This window comes from Apus apus, chromosome 29 (assembly GCF_020740795.1).
Source record: "Apus apus isolate bApuApu2 chromosome 29, bApuApu2.pri.cur, whole genome shotgun sequence".
NCBI lineage: Eukaryota > Metazoa > Chordata > Aves > Apodiformes > Apodidae > Apus > Apus apus.
The window spans coordinates 451,992-470,704 of record NC_067310.1 but is presented as its reverse complement, the minus strand read 5'-3'; the positions used below and the strand labels follow the sequence as shown (position 1 = coordinate 470,704).

General features: G+C 62.1%; 1 protein-coding gene across 6 annotated transcripts; it reads left to right on the top strand.

The window, feature by feature from the left end:
• The first annotated feature begins 897 nt into the window (after positions 1-897).
• MVP (major vault protein) lies at positions 898-16,631 on the top strand. 6 transcript variants are annotated; one of them, XM_051641563.1, is made up of 17 exons: positions 898-1,001; positions 1,675-1,849; positions 2,891-3,086; positions 3,653-3,776; positions 3,861-3,992; positions 4,742-4,836; positions 5,147-5,383; positions 6,032-6,157; positions 6,615-6,773; positions 7,534-7,784; positions 10,376-10,573; positions 10,787-10,925; positions 11,197-11,408; positions 11,764-11,880; positions 11,955-12,081; positions 12,181-12,369; positions 15,549-16,631. In XM_051641563.1, exons 2-17 carry the CDS (start codon positions 1,731-1,733, stop codon positions 15,708-15,710), a joined length of 2,583 nt encoding a protein of 860 aa, XP_051497523.1. In that variant the 5' UTR covers positions 898-1,001; positions 1,675-1,730; the 3' UTR covers positions 15,711-16,631. The 6 variants fall into 6 exon arrangements, with proteins under 6 accessions (XP_051497523.1, XP_051497524.1, XP_051497518.1 ...); XM_051641564.1 differs by lacking the exon at positions 15,549-16,631 and adding an exon at positions 12,613-12,846; XM_051641558.1 differs by having other exon boundaries at positions 930-1,001; positions 1,695-1,849.
• The last annotated feature ends 2,082 nt before the right edge of the window (positions 16,632-18,713 follow it).

The following is an 18,713-nucleotide window of genomic DNA, read 5'->3' as shown; positions in this document are numbered from 1 at the left end:
ATCACTGTGACCTCCACTCTGAAGACAGAGACAGCCCCCACCCCCCACCTATTGGCCTCCACCCTGGCCCCGGGGTGGCACTGATGACAGTGGCACCTGGGGTAGGAGGTGTCAAGGAGGAGCTCCCAAATATCCCCTGGTCTCTGTCTCACCCCCCAACCCGTCTCCACATTTCTCCCCTGCTCCTGTGTCCCATCAGGCTCACCCCCCCTCTATCTTCCCCTTGTTCTCATGTTCCCACCCAGCCCCTCTACATGTCACTCCTCCCCAGTGCTCTCCAGGTCCCCTTTCCCCCAGTCCCACCCAGTGCTCCCTGCCACTCTTCCCTCAGTCGCCCCATCACCCGCTAGTGCCACCCACACCCACCTGGACGCCAGCACCCCCTCCCTTGCCCCTTGTCCCCTCACCCGTCGCTGAATGCCCCCAGTGCCCCACGTCCCCTTCATCGTCCCCATCTGTGCCCCCTCCCGTGTCCCCCGGCAGAGGCGGCCCGAGGGCGGGTCCGCAGGGATCCCTGGCACAGCAGAGGGAAACCGGGGTGAGGGGCGATGGGGGGTGGCCCCCCCGGCTGCTGCTGCGGAGCTGCAGGCTGGTGGTGCCTGCAGGTGACATGGGGTGACAGGGGCTGACTCATTTGTGGATCCATGCCCGGGGGGGTGGTTTGTGTCCCGCTTCCCAGGGCCTGTCACCGCACCCCGCACCCCCGGCCCGCGGCCGCTGCCGAACAACGGGGCCCGGGGCCGCCCCCGCTGCCCCGGAGGCCGCGCCCGCTTCTCCCGGCGCTGCTGGGAAACACCTCGGCCCGGCGGGGGGAGGGGGGAGCCGAGCTCCGGGAGAGGGAAATGCAGCCTGGGAGCGGCAGGTCCCGCCCGGGGCGGCGGGGGAGGCCCCGGGGCTGGGCCGGGCCTTGTCCGCGGGGCTGGGCCGGCGAAGGCTCTTCCGGGAGCTCCCGACCCACAGGCCGAGCTGTCCTGCCCCACGCGGAGCTCTCCGGCCCCACGGTGAGGTCTCCCCCCCTCCCCAGTCCTATGGCAACCCTGCCTGCCCCACAGCAACCCTGCCTGCCCCACAGCAACCCTGCCTGCCCCATAGGAGCCCTGCCTGCCCCATAGCAGCCCTGCCTGCCCCACAGCAACCCTGCCTGCCCCACAGCAGCCCTGCCTGCCCCACAGCAACCCTGCCTGCCCCACAGCAAACCTGCCTGCCCCACAGCAAATCTCCCTGCCCCACAGCAACCCTGCCTGCCCCACAGCAGCCCTGCCTGCCCCACAGCAGCCCTTCCCCACCCCTGGAGGGACTCCCTGCCCCTTGGGCTCTGTCCCACCCTGTGTGCAGCTCCTCCATCCCCCCAGCAACCCCACTCACCTCCCAGTGCCTGTCCTGCACCTTCCCCATCTGGTGCCAAGGGCTCCCACCCCACTTAGACTCCCCCATGGGGGGACCCTTCTGCCTATCTCCCCCCACTCACCATGAGCTGCCCATACAGTCCCCCCATGTGTGCCCCCATGGCAAGTTTTTTCCACCCCATGACAAGGGCTTCCACCTCACCAGGAGCTCCGTGACCAGGTCTTCCGTCTGCCCCACCCTGTGCAATGAGCGGATCCACCCCATGTTAATCATCTGCCCCACAGCAATCATCTCTTCTGCCACACAGCAATCTCTTCTGCCCCACAGCAATCTCATCTCCACCCCAGGAAGGTCTCCTGCCCCACGGTGAAGCCACCTGCCCCATGGAGGATCCCGTGATCCGCATCCCCCCCTACCACTATGTCCATGTGCTGGACCTCAACAGCAATGTCACCCGCGTGGAGGTCGGGCCCCACACCTACATCCGACAGGATCATGAGAGGTGGGTTCTGTGGGGCAGGAGGGGATCTCCAGGATGATGGGTCCCACCTCTGTGCCTGGAAGGACTGCCCAGTGTGGGGCTATGGGGCAGGGGTGGGTTTGTGTGGCTCTTGGGCAACCTGGATGAAGAGGGGGAGCTCTCTGTGGAGCTGGAGGAGGTGTTTGAGGGATCCTGTGGGGCCACTTGAGAGGATCTGGAGGAGCTCTGGGTGCTCATCAGGGCCCTAGTGGGTACTAGGAGCCTCTTGAGGACTATGGGGCTCCATGGGCCCTGGGGAGCATTTGAGTCCTATAGGGCCCTGGGGATGTGGGGGGGCTCTGTAGGGCTGCAGGGGCCCTATGGGGTGATGGGGATCCCATGGGGCAGTAGGTGAACACTCCTATGGCTGTGGGGCTCTGTAGGGCTGGTGAGCTTGAGGCTTCTACAGGGCCCTGGAGGTTCTGTAGGGCTTCCTAGGGCTTTTGTGGTCCCACGTCGAGTCCTGGATGCAATTCTGGGCCACTCACTTCAAGGAAGATCCTGAGGTGCTGGAGCAGGTCCAGAGGAGAGCAACAGGGCTGGTGAAGGGACAGGGAGAGGCTGAGGGACCTGGGCTTGTTTAGCCTGGAGGAGACTCAGGGGGGACCTTCTTACTCTACTACCTGAAGGGAGGTTGTGGTCAGGTGGGGTCTGGGCTCTTCTCCCAGGAAACCAGTGACAGGACAAGAGGGCCTGGGCTGAAGCTGCTCCAGGGTAGGTTTAGGTTGGACATTAGGAAGCACTTCCTCATGGAAAGGATGATCAGACATTGGAATGGACTGCCCAGGGAAGTGGTGGAGGCACCGTCCCTGCAGGTGCTCCAGGAAAGGCTGGAGGTGGCACTTAGTGCCATGGTCTGGAGATGTGGGGGTGTCAGGTCACGGGCTGGACTCGATTATCTCAGATCTTATCCAGCCTCAGTCATTCTGGGATGATTCTGAGGGGGGTCAGTGGGCTCTGTAGATCCCCCTGGGGGGCTCTGTAGAGCTGAGGGCAGCAGAGGGTTCCCTTGTGTCCCTGCAGGGTGGTGTTTGCCCCCCGGGCCATGGTGCTGGTGCCTCCCCGGCACTACTGCCTGGTGCTGAACCCGGTGGAGCGGGGCCCGGGGGGGGCGGCGCTGCTGGACGGGTCTGGCCAGGCCCGGCTGCGCCACGGCGACCTGGACATACGCCTGGCCCAGGAGCCCTTCCCACTCTACCCTGGCGAGGAGATCCAGCAGGTACCCCCAGGGCTCCCCCTGTGGCTCCTCTGGCCCCCAAGGTTCCATAGCCCCCGCCCCCGTCACCTGCCTTAGCCTCCCATGTCCCCCCCCGAGCCCCAGCAGCTCTGCCATCTCCCGCGGTTCCTGAGGCCTGGGCAGCTCCTGTGGCCACCACAGCACCCCCCCACACTGCCTCCTATAGCCCCCCCAGGACCTCCTGTATCTCCCCAGGGCCTTCTGTAGGCCCCACATGCACTCTTATAGCCCCCCAAGAACATCCTCTAGCCCCCCCATGACCTCCTATACCCCCATGGACCCCAACCATGCCCCTTAGCCCCTACAGTGACCCCCCTGTGTCACCCACCATTGCCCCAAGTACCCTCACCTCATCCCTACCCCCCATGTCACCCACCACTGTCCCCAAGTGCCCCATCCCCATCCCCCCATGTCACCCACCATTGTCCTCAAGTGTCCCCCTCATCCCCCCTGTGTCACTCACCATTGTCCCCAGGTGTCCTCCCCAACCCCTTCCCACCTGGGCGGTGCCACCGCTGTCCCAGCCCTGCTGTCCCCTCTGTCCCCAGGGTGTCACGCCCCTGCGGGCGGTGCTGGCGGACACAGCCCTGCGCCTGCGGGCCCTGCTCGACTTCCAGGACCGGGACGGGAACAAGTTCGTGGCGGGAGATGAGTGGCTCTTCGAGGGTCCTGGTGAGCTGGGGGGGGGGTCACCCCTTCTGGGATACCCTGGGTGGGCCCCTTGAGCTGACAGAGGCCCTCCCCCCATCTCCACAGGCACCTACATCCCCCGCAAGGAGGTGGAGGTGGCAGAGACCCTTCAGGCCACGGTCATTGGGCACAACCAGGCGATCCGGCTGCGCGCGCGCAAGGAGTGTCTGGACCGTTCAGGCACCCGCCGGGTGACAGGTACCACCTGGGGACAACCCCTGGGCTCCTGGGGACAGAGACCACCCTCCTGGGATCAGCTGGCACCATATCACCCCCATTCTCCCTGGGGTCACCTGGCACCATGTCACCCGTGCCACTGGTGGCCCTCATGGGACCCCCTCTGGATGCATCCCTGGGACACCCTGTATCCACCCCATGTCCCCTTACCCTCCAGCACCCTTGGGAGCTTTGTGTCATCTGACAGGAACCCCTGGGGGCCTCCAGGAGTCCCCAGCACCCCTTCCCTACTCCACAGCATTCCCAGGATTCCTCTACCATCCCTTAGTGACCCTGGAAGCCCCATCACTCCCATACCCCTCCTCCACAACACTCCTCTCGCACCCCACAGCACCTCTGGGACCCCCAGCACTCCCAGCCCCCATAACCCCTCCTTCCCCCCTGCAGCACCCCTGGGATCCCCCGTCTTATCCCCCAGCACCCACAGGACTCTCAGAACCCCAAATTCCCCTAGGGCCCCCAACCCAGACCCCTCCGGTTCTTCCCATCCCGCCTTTAGGACCCCCAGCATCCTCAGGGCTGCCACCCCACCTGTAGGACCCCTTGCCCTCAGCACCCTTAGGATGTTTAGGACCTTCAGGGCCCTCAACACCCCTGTGGCCCCCCCTTTGCTGCCTACTCCTCAGCCCCCTCCCACCCCAGCACCCCTCGGGCTCCCCATCCCCTTCCCTCCCTGAGCACCTCAATGTCACCCCTGCCCCTGCTCCCAGGGGAGGAGTGGCTGGTGAAGCAGGTGGGCGCCTACCTGCCTGGGGTCTACGAGGAGGTGGTGGATGTGGTGGACGCCTACATCCTCACCGACAAGGTACTTGTCCATCCTCACCCTCTCCTCCTGGGTGCCCAGGGTGGGTAGACCCCTCTGGGTTGGGTTTGGGGGTCCTGTGTCCCTATTACCCTGCACCCATGGGTGACAGGAACCCTCCAGGGAAGGGTGACGGGTCCCATCTCCCCCCTGATCCTCTCCATGGCCTCAACCCTTTGCCCCTGTGGGTGATGAGGACCCAAGCCTCCAGGGGACTTGGGGATCTCCAAGCCACTGTCTTCCTGTGGCACCTGCACCCATGGGTGTCCCACTAGTCCCCCACATTCCCCTGTGTGTGTCCCCCACCCTGTAGAAGGCCCTGCACCTCCGGGCCACGAGGACCTTTGAGGACGAGCAGGGCCGGGTGCGGCGCACGGGCGAGGAGTGGCTGGTGACGCAGGCGCAGAGTGAGGCCTACATCCCTGAGGTCTTTGAGGAGGTGGTGGCTGAGGTGACGGTGACCACGCTGGGCCCCCGGCAGTATTGCGTCGTCCTCGACCCCGTGGGGCCCAACGGGCAGCCCCAGCTGGGCCAGCAGCGCGTCATCAAGGTGGGCAGGGTAGCCCCTGGGGACCTGCAGGTGGCCCCAAGGGACCTAACCTTAGCTTGCATGTAGGTGCACCAAAGGTGGTCCTCAAGGGACCCCCAAAACTTACATGATGCACCTCGATTGGGTGCCCCAAGAGACCCAAGTGTGGCTCTCAGAACCCAAGGACGGCCCCAAGGGACACCTGGCTGGCTCGAAGGGAACTTTGTATATGTGGAGGAGACCCCAAAAGTCTCCAAGGTGGCCCCAAGGGACACAGTATACCCTTGACGTGTCCCTGAAGGTCCATAAGGTGTCCTTGAGGGATCCTCACATACCCTTGAGTTGTCCCCAAGGGTCCCTGAGGGGACCTGAGGACCACAGGTGGCCCTGAGGTGCCCAAGTGCATCCCCAAAGGTCACAAAGGTGGTCCTAAGGTACCCTAAGACCTTTAGCTTCCATAAGAACCTGCAGGAAGCCACCAGGAACCTGAAGTTGGCCCTGCCATACCTGTAGACACCCCTGAAGATCTTGAAAGTGGCCCACAGGGACCCTAAGACATCCCCCATGTATCCCTGCCCTGTGTGCCACCATGTCCCCATGCCCCTGCCCCATGTCCTCACCACCCTGCCACCTTCCTGCCCTGCTCATGACATGTCCCCGTGTCTCCAGGGGGAGAAGTCCTTCTTCCTGCAGCCAGGTGAGCGCCTCCAGGCTGGCATCGAGGATGTCTACGTGCTCTCTGAGGATGAGGGGCTGCTGCTCCAGGCCCTCCAGACCATCAAGGACACTGATGAGGTGGCCCAGGGGGACACCTGGAGTTCCAGGATTTCCTGGGAACATCTGGGAGAAACTGGGCAGGGGTATCCAGGGAGCCTGGGATGACTGGGGCAACCAGGAGTGGGTTGGGGGACAAAGGAGACAACTTGGGGTGGGGGGAAACCAGGAGGGGTTGAGCAGCCTGGGAGACAGCTGGGGCACCTGAGAACAGTTGGGGTTCATGAGGGACTCTAGGGAGGTCCCAGGGGACACATGGTGGGGACTCCTGTCCTCATCCCTGTGTCCCAAGGCCGGGGGGGGTTGGCAGAAGTCCCCTTTGCAGTGTCCCTAGGCTGGGGAACAATGGGCAGGGGTCCCTGTCCCCACGTCATCAGGGCCACAGAGGGACTGGCCATGTCCCCATCCAGGGGGTGGCAGGGGGGAGGTCCCTGCACCCCCAGGCCACTGTCTGACGCCATCCCCCCCCCAATCCCAGAAGGGGACAGAGGTGACACGGCGGGCAGGGGACCGCTGGCTGGCCCGGGGACCCCTGGAGTACGTGCCCCCCGCCGAGGTGAGGGTCCTGGAGCGGCGCCGGGCGGTGGCCCTGGGGGACAACGAGGGCATCTACGTGCGGGACATCCGCACCGGCAAGGTGACCCCCACAGCCCCCCCACAGCCCTGAGAGCCCCCCCAGCTCCCTATAGCCCCTGTGGCCCTCCAGTATCCCCCCTATATCCCCTATAGACTCCCACAGCTCCACAAAGTTCCCCATAGCCCCTCTATAGCCCCCCCATAGCCCCTAGAACCTCCTCAAAGCCCCTTCCATAGCCCCTAAAGCCCCCACATAGGCCCCATGCCCCCCCATAGCCCCTCTATAGCCTATGTAACCTCCCACACATCCCCAGTGCCCCCAGCCCCATCCCAGTACTCCCACTAACCATTTACCCCAGCCCTGTGTCCCCCCCAGCCTCCCAGTACTCCCAGTATCCCATGTATCTCATCGCAGTGCTCCCAGTCCCCCCTATCCTTGCTCCCAGTGTCTCCAACCTCCATCCCAGTGCCCCAATACCTCTCCACCTCATCCCAGTGCCCCCAGTACCCCCTATCCCTGCTCCCAGTGCCTGCAAAATCCCTTCCAGTGCCTTCAAACTCCCTTCTAGTGCCCCAGTATGCCTCCATCTCGTCCCAGTCCTCTCAGTCCCCCCTGTCCCTGCTTGCAGTATCCCCTATCCCTGCTCCCAGTACCCCCTATTCCTGCTCCCAGTGCCTCCAAACCCCCTCCCAGTTCCCCAATACCCCTCCACCTCATCCCAGTCCCCCCTATCGCTGCTCCCAGTGCCTGCAACTCCCCACCCCAGTGCTCCCAGTTCCTCCCAGTTCCTGGCAGCCCCCTGAGGTGGCTCTGCCTGCAGGTACGGGTGGTGACTGGCCAGACCTACATGCTGACGGAGTCAGAGGAGCTGTGGGAGAAGGAGCTACCCCCCGGGGTGGAGGCTCTGCTGGCTGAGGCCCGTGGGGACCCCCACAGGGTGGACGCGGGGCTCCAGGGCTCCTCCAGCCCCCACGTTGGGCCCCCCCAGCGCGACCGCACCCGCGCCGTCACCTACCAGGTGCCCCACAATGCAGCTGTGCAGGTCTACGACTACCGGGAGCGACGGGCACGGTGAGCATGGGGGCAGGGGATGGAGGGCCAGGGAGGTCCCAGAACCCTTTGGGTTATGAAAGGCCTTGGACATCATCGAGTCCAACCTCTAACCCAACTCTACCAAGGCCACCACTGAGCTATGTCCCTCAGCACCATCTACACGGCTCTTAGATACCTGCAGGGATGGAGACTCCCCCCCCTGCCCTGGGCAGCCTGGGCCAGGGCCAGACAACCCTTTCCATGAAGATGTTCCCAAGATCCAATCTCAGCATCCCCTGGGCAACTTGAGGCCAGTTCCTCTTGTCCCATCACTTGTTCCTGGGGAGCAGAGCCTGACCCCCCCTGGCTCCAACCTCCTCTCAGGCAGCTGCAGAGCCAGAAGGTCTCCCCTCAGCCTCCTCTCCAGCTCAACACCCCCAGGTCCCTCAGCTGCTCCTCACAAGTTCTCCAGCCCCTTCTCCTTGTGCTCCAGCCCCCTCCCCAGCTCCATTTCCCTTCCCTGGACATGCTCCAGCCCCTCCATGTCCTTGTTTTGAGGGGCCCAGAACTGGCCCCAGGATTCAAGGTGTCCCCAGTGCCCAACACAGGAGGACGATCCATGCCCTGGTCCTGCTGGACACACCAGTGCTGATACAAGCCAGGATGCTGGACATACTGTGTGGTGTACATGGGAGGAGGATATGGAGATGGAGGGCACAGAGGAGGGTGCTGAACATCAGGGTGCAGGTGACTGTGTGAGAAGTGGTGTCTCCTTGGCATGTGAGTCCTGCCCTTCCTGTGTTTGTGGCACATCACAGAGCGGTGCTGGGTATAGAGTTGGTCACGTAGGGCCCCAGGGAGCAAGTGACAATGCAAGAACTCTTGTGTCACAGCATCTCCTTGGCTTCAGTCTGTGAGTCACTCTCGGGGCTCGTGAACTCCAGAGGGCTGGTCTCGAGCACAGAAGACACCACTTGGTGGAGGAGGTTGAAGGTAAAAAATACTTGAGCAAATGTGTAGATCCATGAGCCCTGCTGGGGCTGAAGGGGCTGAGCACTTGGCTGATGAGTGGCCTCTCCATGACCTTTGGTGGATCATGGCAACTGGGAAAAGTGTCGAAAGCCTGGAAAGGTCACTCCCACCTTCCAGAAAGGCAAGAAGGAGGACCCCGGACAGGACACTCAGCCTCACCTGGATCCCTGGGAAGGTGGTGGAGCAGCTAATCTGGAAGCCATTTCCAGGCAATAGGGACAAGTAGTCAGCATGGCTCCAGCAAGGGGAAGTCATGCTTGACCAACCACTCTACAGTGAAATGGCTGGGTTTGCAGATGAGGGGAGAGCAGTGGCTGTTGTCTACCTGACCTTGAAGTTCTTTGATACTGTGTCCCTCAAGATCCTTATGGAGAAGCTGATAAACTCTGGCTGGATGAGTGGAGAGGTGGACTGAAAGCTGGTCCAGTGGCCAGACAATGGGGCAGTGGCCTCCCAGCAAGTCTGGAGATGACACCTAACTGAGAGGGGTGGCTGAGAGGCCGGAGTGTTGCTGCCACCCCAAAGGACTTGGACAGGCTGGAGAAACAGGTGGACAGGAACCTCAGGAAGATCAGCAAGGGGAGCTGATCCTCCTGCTCCTGGGGAGGAGCAGCCCCAGGCACCAGCACATGCAGAAAAGGACCTTGGGGTCCTGAAGGACACCAGGTTGACCATGAGCCAGCAGTGTGCTCCTGTTGCAGAGAAGGCCAATGGGAAGCGTTGCCAGCAGGTTGGGAAGGTGACCCTTCCCTCTGTTCAGCACTGGGGAGGCCCCACCTGCAGTGCTGGGCTCCCCAGGACAAGAGACATGGAGAAGCCAATGAAGGGCCATGAAGATGATGGAGGCACTGGAGCACCTTACACCTGAGGAGGGGCTGAGAGAGCTGGGACTGTTGAGCCTGGAGAAGAGAAGGCTCAGAGGGACCTCCTTAAGGTTTCCAGATACCTGAAGGGACCTGCAGAGAGAGTGGAGGTGTCCAGGGAGAGGAGCAGAGGCACAAACTGGAGCACAGGAGGTTCCCTCTGGACATCAGGGAACACACTCTCACTGTGAGGGTGACCGAGCACTGGCACAGGTTGCCCAGGGTTGTGGTGGAGTCTCCATCCATGGAGGTACTCAGAACCCAACTAGACACAGTGATGGGCAGCCAGCTCTGGGTGGCCCAGCTGAAGCATGAGGTTGGACAAGATCATAGAATCATAGAATTATTAAGGTTGGAAGGGACCTTAAAGTTTATCTAGTTCCAACCTCCCAGGTATGAGCAGGGACCCCTACCACTAGACCAGGTTCCCAGAGGTTCCCAGGTTCCTTCCCCACTTAGCCATACTATGACCCTCCCACTCTGTGATTCTGTGACTTGTCCTTGGTGTGTCCTTGCATTGTGACCATCATCCTTGGCATGTGAATGGTGTCCTTGGTAGGTCCCAAGGTGGTGTTGGGCACCCACATGTCACAGCATGTCCTTGTCCCAGCAGGGTGGCTCCGGGCCCCAAGGGGGCAGGTGACAGTGCTGGGAGCAGCGTGTGGTGGCTTCTGGGCATGTTTTGGCCCTTTGGGCTGTCACCCTTTCCCCTGACATGCTGTCTGCCTGTCACAGGGTGGTGCTGGGCCCCGAGCTGGTGATGCTGGGCCCTGGGGAGCAGCTGACAGTCCTGTCCCTCTCAGCTGGGCGCCCCAAGCGCCCCCACGCCCGCCGCAGCCTCTGCTTGCGCCTGGGCCCCGACTTCTGCGCCGACATCGTCACCATCGAGACTGCAGATCACGCGCGGCTGCAGCTGCAGCTGGCCTACAACTGGTGGGCGGGGCCTCGGGGCGGGGCCTGAGCAGGCGGGGCCTGAGTGATAGGTGGGGGGTGGGGCGGGGGTGGAGTCGGGATACATGGGCGGGGCTAGACAAGGGGGCGGGGCTTAGAGCCAGAGGGTGGGGCTTGGTCCTGAGGAGGAGCCAGGGGGGTGGCTCGGCCATGGCCGGCAGCCATGAGGGCAGCCCCCCCTTACCCCTTCTCCAGGCATTTCGAGGTCCCTGAGGACCCCCAGGCCCTGGGGCGTCTCTTCAGCGTCCCGGACTTCGTGGGTGACGCCTGCAAGGCCCTGGCTTCCCGCGTGCGCGGCGCCGTGGCCGCTGTCACCTTTGATGACTTTCACAAGGTCTCCTTGGTGTCCCTCTACCCACTGCATCCCCTCTGTCCAGCCACCACTGCCTCCACATCCCTCGCTGGTGCCCTGGGTCACTTTGGGTCTCTCTCCGTGTTGCCTCGGGTCCCTGATGTCCCAAGAACTTTTCGTCAGCTTATCCGTGCTGGCCTTTAACCCACGTGTTCCCTGAGATCCCTCTTCTCTGGTGTCCCCAGCACCACTCCTGGTGTCTCCAGGTGATGCCGTTATCCCCGAGTGTCTCATGTGTCCCTGCTGTCCCCAGAACTCCAACCGTCTCATCTGCTCGGCTGTCTTTGGCTTCGACGAGGGCGGGCGGCTGTGGGAGCAGCTCCGCTTCGCCCCCAACGGGCTGGTGGTCACCAGTGTCGACATCCAGAGTGTGGAGCCCGTGGACCAGCGCACCCGCGACGCGCTGCAGCGCAGCGTCCAGCTGGCCATTGAGATCGCCACCAACTCCCAGGAGGCTGCTGCCAGGTCACTTCACATGCCACCAGCTTCGTCCTGTGTCCCCCATGTCCCTTGCAGCTAGAGGGTGAGATCAGCACTAACACCCAGGAGGCCCTTCTGGATCTCCATGTCCCCAAATGTCTCTCCATGTCCCCCATGCCCTCCAGTGTTTCCTTATGTCTCCCCAAAAGCTCCATGCTGCCATACCCCCATGTCCCTCCATGTCCCCTGCGTCCTACCTAGTCCCCCACACCGTGTCCCCCACTCTCCCCATGCCCCCTACATCACCCATATCCTCAAAATGCCTGATTGCTGCCCCATGTCACTACGTGCCCCACGTCCCTGGTGTCCACATACCCCCACAACGTCCCCCTGTCCCCAGGCACGAGGCGGAGCGGCTGGCACAGGAGGCCAGGGGACGCCTGGAGCGGCAGCGGCTGCTGGACCAGGCGGAGGCTGAGCGGACGCGCAGGGAGCTGCTGGAGCTGGAGGCCCTCAGGTAGGCCATCTTCCCCGCGTGCACTCGGAGGCACCCGGGCTGGCCAGGGTCGTGACTCTGTTTCTCCCCTGCAGCGCAGCCGTGGAGAGCGCGGGGGCCGCGCGGGCGGAGGCGCAGGCCCGGGCCGAGGCTGCGCGCATCGAGGGGGAGGCGGCCATCCTGCAGGCCAAGCTGAAGGCCGAGGCCATCGCCATAGAGACGGTGCGGGGCGGGGCTTGGGGGCGTGCCCGAGGGCTGTCCCCGCCCTCAGGGGGCGGAGCTATGGGCGGGGGCGTGTCCTAAGGCTGCCCCCGCCCCCAGGAGGCGGAGCTGGCGCGGCTGGAGCGGGTGCAGGCGCAGGAGGTGCGGGCGCAGCGGGCGCGGGCGGAGGCGGAGGCGGCGCGAGCGCAGGCGCTGGCGGACGTGGAGGCCTCGCGGGTGCGGGAAGTGGCGGCCGCCCTGGGGCCCGAGACCATCCGGGACATCGCCCGAGCCGGGCCCGAGCTGCAGGTGCGGGCTGGGGTGGCTCTCGGGAGGCGTGGCCGCCTGTGAGGGGGTGGAGCCGCGGCTGGGGGCGTGGCAGGGCTGGGTGGGGCTGCGGTGGCCACGGCACCTCTGGGCGGCGGGGGCGGGGCCCTGGCGTGGGGCGGAGCTTGGTGGGCGGGGAGGGGCTCGTCGTGGGGGCTGGGATTGGCGAGGGGGCGGGGCTTGTGAGGGGCGGGGCTCGCCCTGTCTGAGCCCCGGTCCCCGCAGGTGAAGCTGCTGCAGGGCCTGGGGCTCCAATCCACCCTCATCACTGACGGCGCCGCCCCCCTCAACCTCTTCGCCACTGCTCGGGGGCTGCTGGGACTGGCCCCGGCCCTGGACAATGCCACCCCCCCGGGCCCTGCGCTCTGAGGACCCTGGTGCCCTGCTGCCCTCCTTCCCTGATGTCCAGAGCAGCTGGAATCTCTGGAATCGGCCCAATAAAGGCAGCAGGTGGCAGCAGTGCTGTTTGTGGGACGCTGGGATGTCACAACGACACTGGGCCTGCCTCGAGTGCCATCTGCTAAGCCAGGAGATCATCCCATATCTGTGGGGCTGGAGGCTGTGATGTTGTAGCAATGTGGGGCGGGTGATGCTGTCATAGCCCAGCTGGTGTCAGCAACTGTGAGGTCACCAGCTGTCAAGTCCCAGCACAAGTAACGTCACAATGATGGTAGGGCTGTAGCCCAGGGAGGGGCCCACGACGTCACAGCAGCACAATGACCCCTGGTTTTGTCACTGGGCAGTAGTGACTTCATCGTGCCCAACCCTGGGCACTTGCCTCTGGCCTGTCTGGGGTGTCAGGCTGGACCCAGCGCCCCCGGGGGCCCCTAGCCCCTCTCCCCATCCATTTCCCTCCCTCCATTCCCCACAGACCAATCCCCCCCAACACCCCTGGGCTGGCTCCGGGCGCTGCTGAAGGGGCCCCATGGGCAGGCAGGACAGACCAGGGCATGGCCCAACCAACCAGCAAGTTCTCCCTTATGACAGAACCTTTTGATCTCTCAATTTCCCCCTTATTCCTCCCTGAAGCCCCCTAGTCCTTCCCTCCCCACAACCTACTGAGACCCCAGGATCCCACACTGGCACTTCCTCATCATGGTCAGAGTGAGGTTCAAAATTGGGCTGGATGATCCCACAGGTCTTTTCCCAACAAGCATTGGAACCAGATGGTGGGGCCGAGGCTTTTCTGACAGCCTTGGCAGGAGCCTCCCTGTGAGTCTGTAACTGGGGCTCCTTCCTGCTTCTCTAGGCTTGTGAAGATTAGGAGCCCTGTGGTGGGACAGGAGGTGTCCTGCAGACACCTGCAGACAAGCTGTGTCCAGTTTTGGAGCCCCCAACATAAGAAGGACATGGAGCTCCTGGAAAGACCAGAGGAGGCCACGGAGATGGAGCAGCTCTGCTCTGGAGATAGGCTGAGATGAGAAAGTTGAGGGTGTTCAGCCTGGAGAAGGGTCTGGGGAAACCTTAGAGCACCTTCCCCAGCCCAGGAAAGCTGGGGAGGGACTTTTCACCAGAGAGGGCAGTGATAGGACAAGGGGGAATGGATGAAAACTGGAAGAGAAGAGATTGAGGTTGGACATTAGAAGGAAATTCCTCACTGTGAGGGTGGTGAGACCCTGGCCCAGGTTGCCCAGGGAAGCTGTGGCTGCCCCATCCCTGGAAGTGTTGAAGGGCAGGTTGGATGGGGCTTGGAGCAACCTGGGCTGGTGGGAGCCCCTCATGGAGGGGGGTTGGGACTGAATGAGTTTTAAGGTTCCTTCCCACCCAAACCAGTCTGATTCCATGAAAAGTGACATCAAACGTGAAGTGGAAGAATTAAGTACCCAAGTGTGTGGCATGATGTGCATCCAGGGCTCATGCAGGACTTCTTCCATTCTCTTTTGAAGCACACCCCATGACCTACCATCAAAACACATTTGCATAAAGGACTCAGAGTCAGAAAATCGCAGGATGGTGAAGGCTGGAAGGGGCCTTGAAGATCATCAGGTTCCAACCTCCCTGCTATAAGCAGGGACACCTCCCACCAGACCAAGTTACACAAACCTCATCCAATCTGGCCTTGAAGATCATCAGGTTCCAACCTCCCTGCTATAAGCAGGGACACCTCCCACCAGACCAAGTTGCACAAACGTCATCCAATCTGGCCTTGAACATCTCCAGGGATGGGGCAGCCACAACCTCTCTGGGCAACCAGTTCCAGTGCCTTCTTCCAGTGAAATGGAACCACCTGGGAGAAGTTTGTGTTCACCTCCAAAAGCCATCCAAGGTTTCATTTGCATGGGGTGAAGCTTTTGTCAGGAGGAGAAAGTCTGCAGGGTTGAAGATGACACTACAGCTGAGGAAACAGAACCTCATCTTGCCTGGCACCACACACTGGGGTGGTTTCCCTGGCACCTGTAGTGCCAGGAATTACTGGTTTGCTTCTAGACTCTGGAGTGGACAGGGAGGTGGGCTGAAGACTGGCTGGTGGCAGAGCTCTGAGCTGTAGCATGGGACCCAGCCAGAGGCCTGTAGCCAGTGGTGTCCCTCGGTGTCAGTGCTGGGTCCTGTCCTGTCAACATCTTCATCAGTGACCTGGATGAAGGGACAGTGTCCTCTCAGCAGGTTCACTGGTGACACCAAACTGGGAGGGGTGGTGAAACCCCAGAGGGCTGTGCTGCCATCCAGGGTGACCTGGACAGGCTGGAGACTTGGGCATAGAAGAACCTCATGAGGTGCAATGTGGGGAAGTGTGGGGTCCTGCACCTGAGAAGGAACAACCCCCTGAATCATCACAGGCTGGGGGCTGACCTGCTGGAGAGCAGCTCTGTGGAGAAAGACCTTAGGAGTCCTAATGAACACCAAGTTATCCATGAGCCAGTTATGTGCCCTGGTGGCCAAGGTGGCCAATGGCTTCCTGGGGTGCATGAAGACGTGTGTCCAGCAGGTCGAGGGAGGTTTTCCACCCCTCTACTCTCCTCTGGTGAGGCCACATCTGGAATACTGTAGCCAGTTCTGGGCTCCCCAGTACAAGACAGATTAGGAGCTACTGGAGAGAGCCTGGCAGAGGGCTACGAGGATGAGGAGGGGACTAGAGCATCTCTCTTAGGAGAAACATGGGGCTGCTCAGCCTGGAGAAAAGACTGAGGGGGGATCTTATGAGTGCTTATCAATATCTCCAGGGGTGTGTCAGGAGAATTGGGCCAGGCTCCTCTCCATGGTGCCTGAGCAAGAGGCACCAGCAGGATGATGGGCAACAGGCACAAACTGGAACACAGGAAGCTCCACCTGAACATGAGGAAGAACTTTCCTGTGAGGGTGACAGCCCTGAGACAGACTGGTGAGGTTGTGGAGTCTCCTCTGGAGATATTCAAAGCCCACCTGGACCCGATCCTGTTCCACCTGGGACCCTCCTGTTTCTCTGGGAGAACCTACTCTGTCAGAGCTGTTGGACTAGATGATCTCCAGCCCCTGCCACGCTGGGATCCCGTTTGCTGATAAAACAGTTTTCAGCTCTGCCTTCAGCAGGAAGTGCTCCTGTCCCCAAGAAAACGTAATGGCACCGGCCAGCAGAAGGTCAATTTGATCCCCTAGAAGTGCCTCTCTCCTGCCTTCCCCACAAGACGATGCTCTTTGATGATCTCTGAATAAAGAGCTTTGCTGTAAAATCTTACGAGGGGACCAGGAACCTTCTGTGCCATAAACCCAGCAGAGACAGCAGCAGTTCTCTGGTGTTCACGTCCTCCTGTTCACTGCAGGAACATCCCCTACAAGCATCTACCATCACAAGTTGCTGCTTGCCTGCCTGCTTCCCCACACCTCCCGCACCTCCCCGCACCTCCCACCCACTTCCCCGCACCTCCCGCCCGCTTCCCCGCACCTCCCGCACCCGCCGCTGCCGCCTGCCCGTCTGACGCGCGTCACCACCCGCCGCCGCCGCCCGGGGATCTCCTCGGTCGCCGGGCCTCGGGCGGCGGCTCCTTTCCGGTCTCACACTTGCTTTCTGTGGGATTCTGTCCCCGGGGGAAGAAACGCGGGGCTCTTCCAAGCGCGCACAGCGTCAGGCCTCACTGAGGGTGCGTCGGACACTGACTCCTCAGCTCCTTCGCTTCTCCTGCTCGGGTACCAGCTCCGCCGGGACCGTGCCAGGACAACCCACGCGTTCCCACAGTTGCGTTCTCAATTCCTCTCTCGTTTTAAACCCTCTATTCTGAGCATATTTTCTCGTGTATTTTATTTAAAATAAACCGTGTCAACTATTTAAATATATCACGGTACCCAGGCTTTGGTTTCGGCGCGCGGCGTCAGCGGCTCCGCCCGCACCGCGAGGGGCTCCGCCCGCACCGCGAGGGGCTCCGCCCGCACCGCGAGGGGCTCCGCCCGCACCGCCCGGCACGTCCGCGTCCGCTCCGGTTTGGAGCGAGCCCACGTGATCGCTCCGGTCGTCATTGCTCTGTTTGTGTCGCTGGAAGGGCAGGAATCCCATGGTTGTGATTGGGCTGGTGTCAGAAAACCTGATTAAAGGGGAGTGTCTCAGTTATCTTACGACAGTCCATTTTAGCTCCACCACAGCACAGTCCGAATAATGGGCTCTGCCGGGATCGTGGCGAGCTGCTCCAGCGCTGCCCAGAGTCACGGGGGCTTCGGGAACAGGCACCTCCCCTGGCCCGGGGGCTCCCGCAGCTGCATCATCCGAGGCCACCGGCCAAGTTCACCCCTCCTGGTGTCCCCAGGGAATGTCCCACCACGTTCCTCCATGAGTGAAGGGGCACAGCTGCCATCTCGCCACGGGTTGCAAGGAAACTTATGTTTGGGCACCTTCTTCCCCTTCTTCCTCACCAATCACCAGGATTTCACCCCAGCTCTGCCTCTCACCTCTCCAGCTCTGCTCTCCAGCACAGTGCTCCATGTCAAACACAGCTTGGCAGAACAGACTGGAGGTCTGTAGGGATAACTGGACCAAGGGGGGGCAGGAGAGATCCCGACCGCTCTGCACAGGTGGGACAGTGACTGGGTGGCCACCTGGTGTGTCCCAGGAATTAACTGTACAAAAGAAGGGCGCCAGACTCCGGACACCTCCTGGGCCCCCCACTACGAGACCGACTGGAGTGACGCAGTATGGGGGTGACGGGGGGACAGGGGTGCTGTTTCGCACATGTCCCCTTGTGTGTGGGAGGGGGCACAGGGGGCCCCCTGATAAAAGGGACTAGCACATAAGGAGTAAACAAGATGGCATTGTTTAGCTTAGATAAGGCTTGGAATGTAAATGAGGGCATTGTGTGAGGGGATGTTTGAACAGGAGCTTGCTGCGAAAGCAGAAAGGTCGTGCAGACCTCGGCAGATCAACCAGATTGGAAAAAAAGGAATGCCAGAGGTGAAAAGTGCACAGCGATGAAGACATACGGCCTTCATCCCAAAGACCCCCGCCCGCGACCCCCAGGAGACACTGCGCAGATGCAGCAAGGAGGAGTCCGGGGTGGCAACTGTGATAATAATTTCCCGGAACTAATTGTAATAACCCCTCCCTATCCTCGGACACCGAATGTATATGCAACAGCAGGGATGAATATGTATTACTTTGTGGTATATAATGAGCTTGCCAACAGCTCCAGGGTGTGCACGTTTGTGGAGAGCGATCCCCCGTGCACCCGGCGCTGAATAAACATACCTTCTTTATAACCTTACTGGTTTTAAGGTCGTTATTCCCCACGTCACCCCCATGTCCCCATGTCTTTTAGGGGGGAACACAGGGGACACCAAACACTTGTGCATGGGAGGGGCGGTTGGTGTAAAAGTGCCCCCCACACACACCCTGTGTCCCCTCCAGCCCCACCCCCACGTCCTCTTGTGCGTTGGGCACACGCACACACCTCCTTGCGCATGGGGGGTTGGTGCAGAAGTGCCTCATCCCACCCAGGAGGGCTATTCCCACGGCCCCCCTCAACCTCCCTATATTTCTTCCCCCAGCACCTCCTCGCCCCTCCGAGGATCGCGTGGAGCAGCTGAGCCCCCCCAACGTGAGCCAACTGCAGCCCGAGCTGTACGGGGGGGTACAGGCAGCGGGGGGGGGGGGGGGGGCCAGCACCGGGGGGGTGCCGGGACCACCCGCCTCCTTCCCCCTGCGGTCCCTGTCGCTGTCCCTGCGCTGCGCCCACGGTCCCCAACAGCGACCAGTTCTGGGGGTCGTGACTTGCCCCCCCCCCGGCCGGACACGGGCCCCCCCGGCCCCTTCTGTCAAGATCTTCCTCCTCCCTGCCCGCAAGCGGGAAGTGCAGACCAAGGTGCGACCCCCCACCTCGGCTCCCCGACTGCGGGGACCCCCAGGCCGACACCTGTCCCCAGCTCAG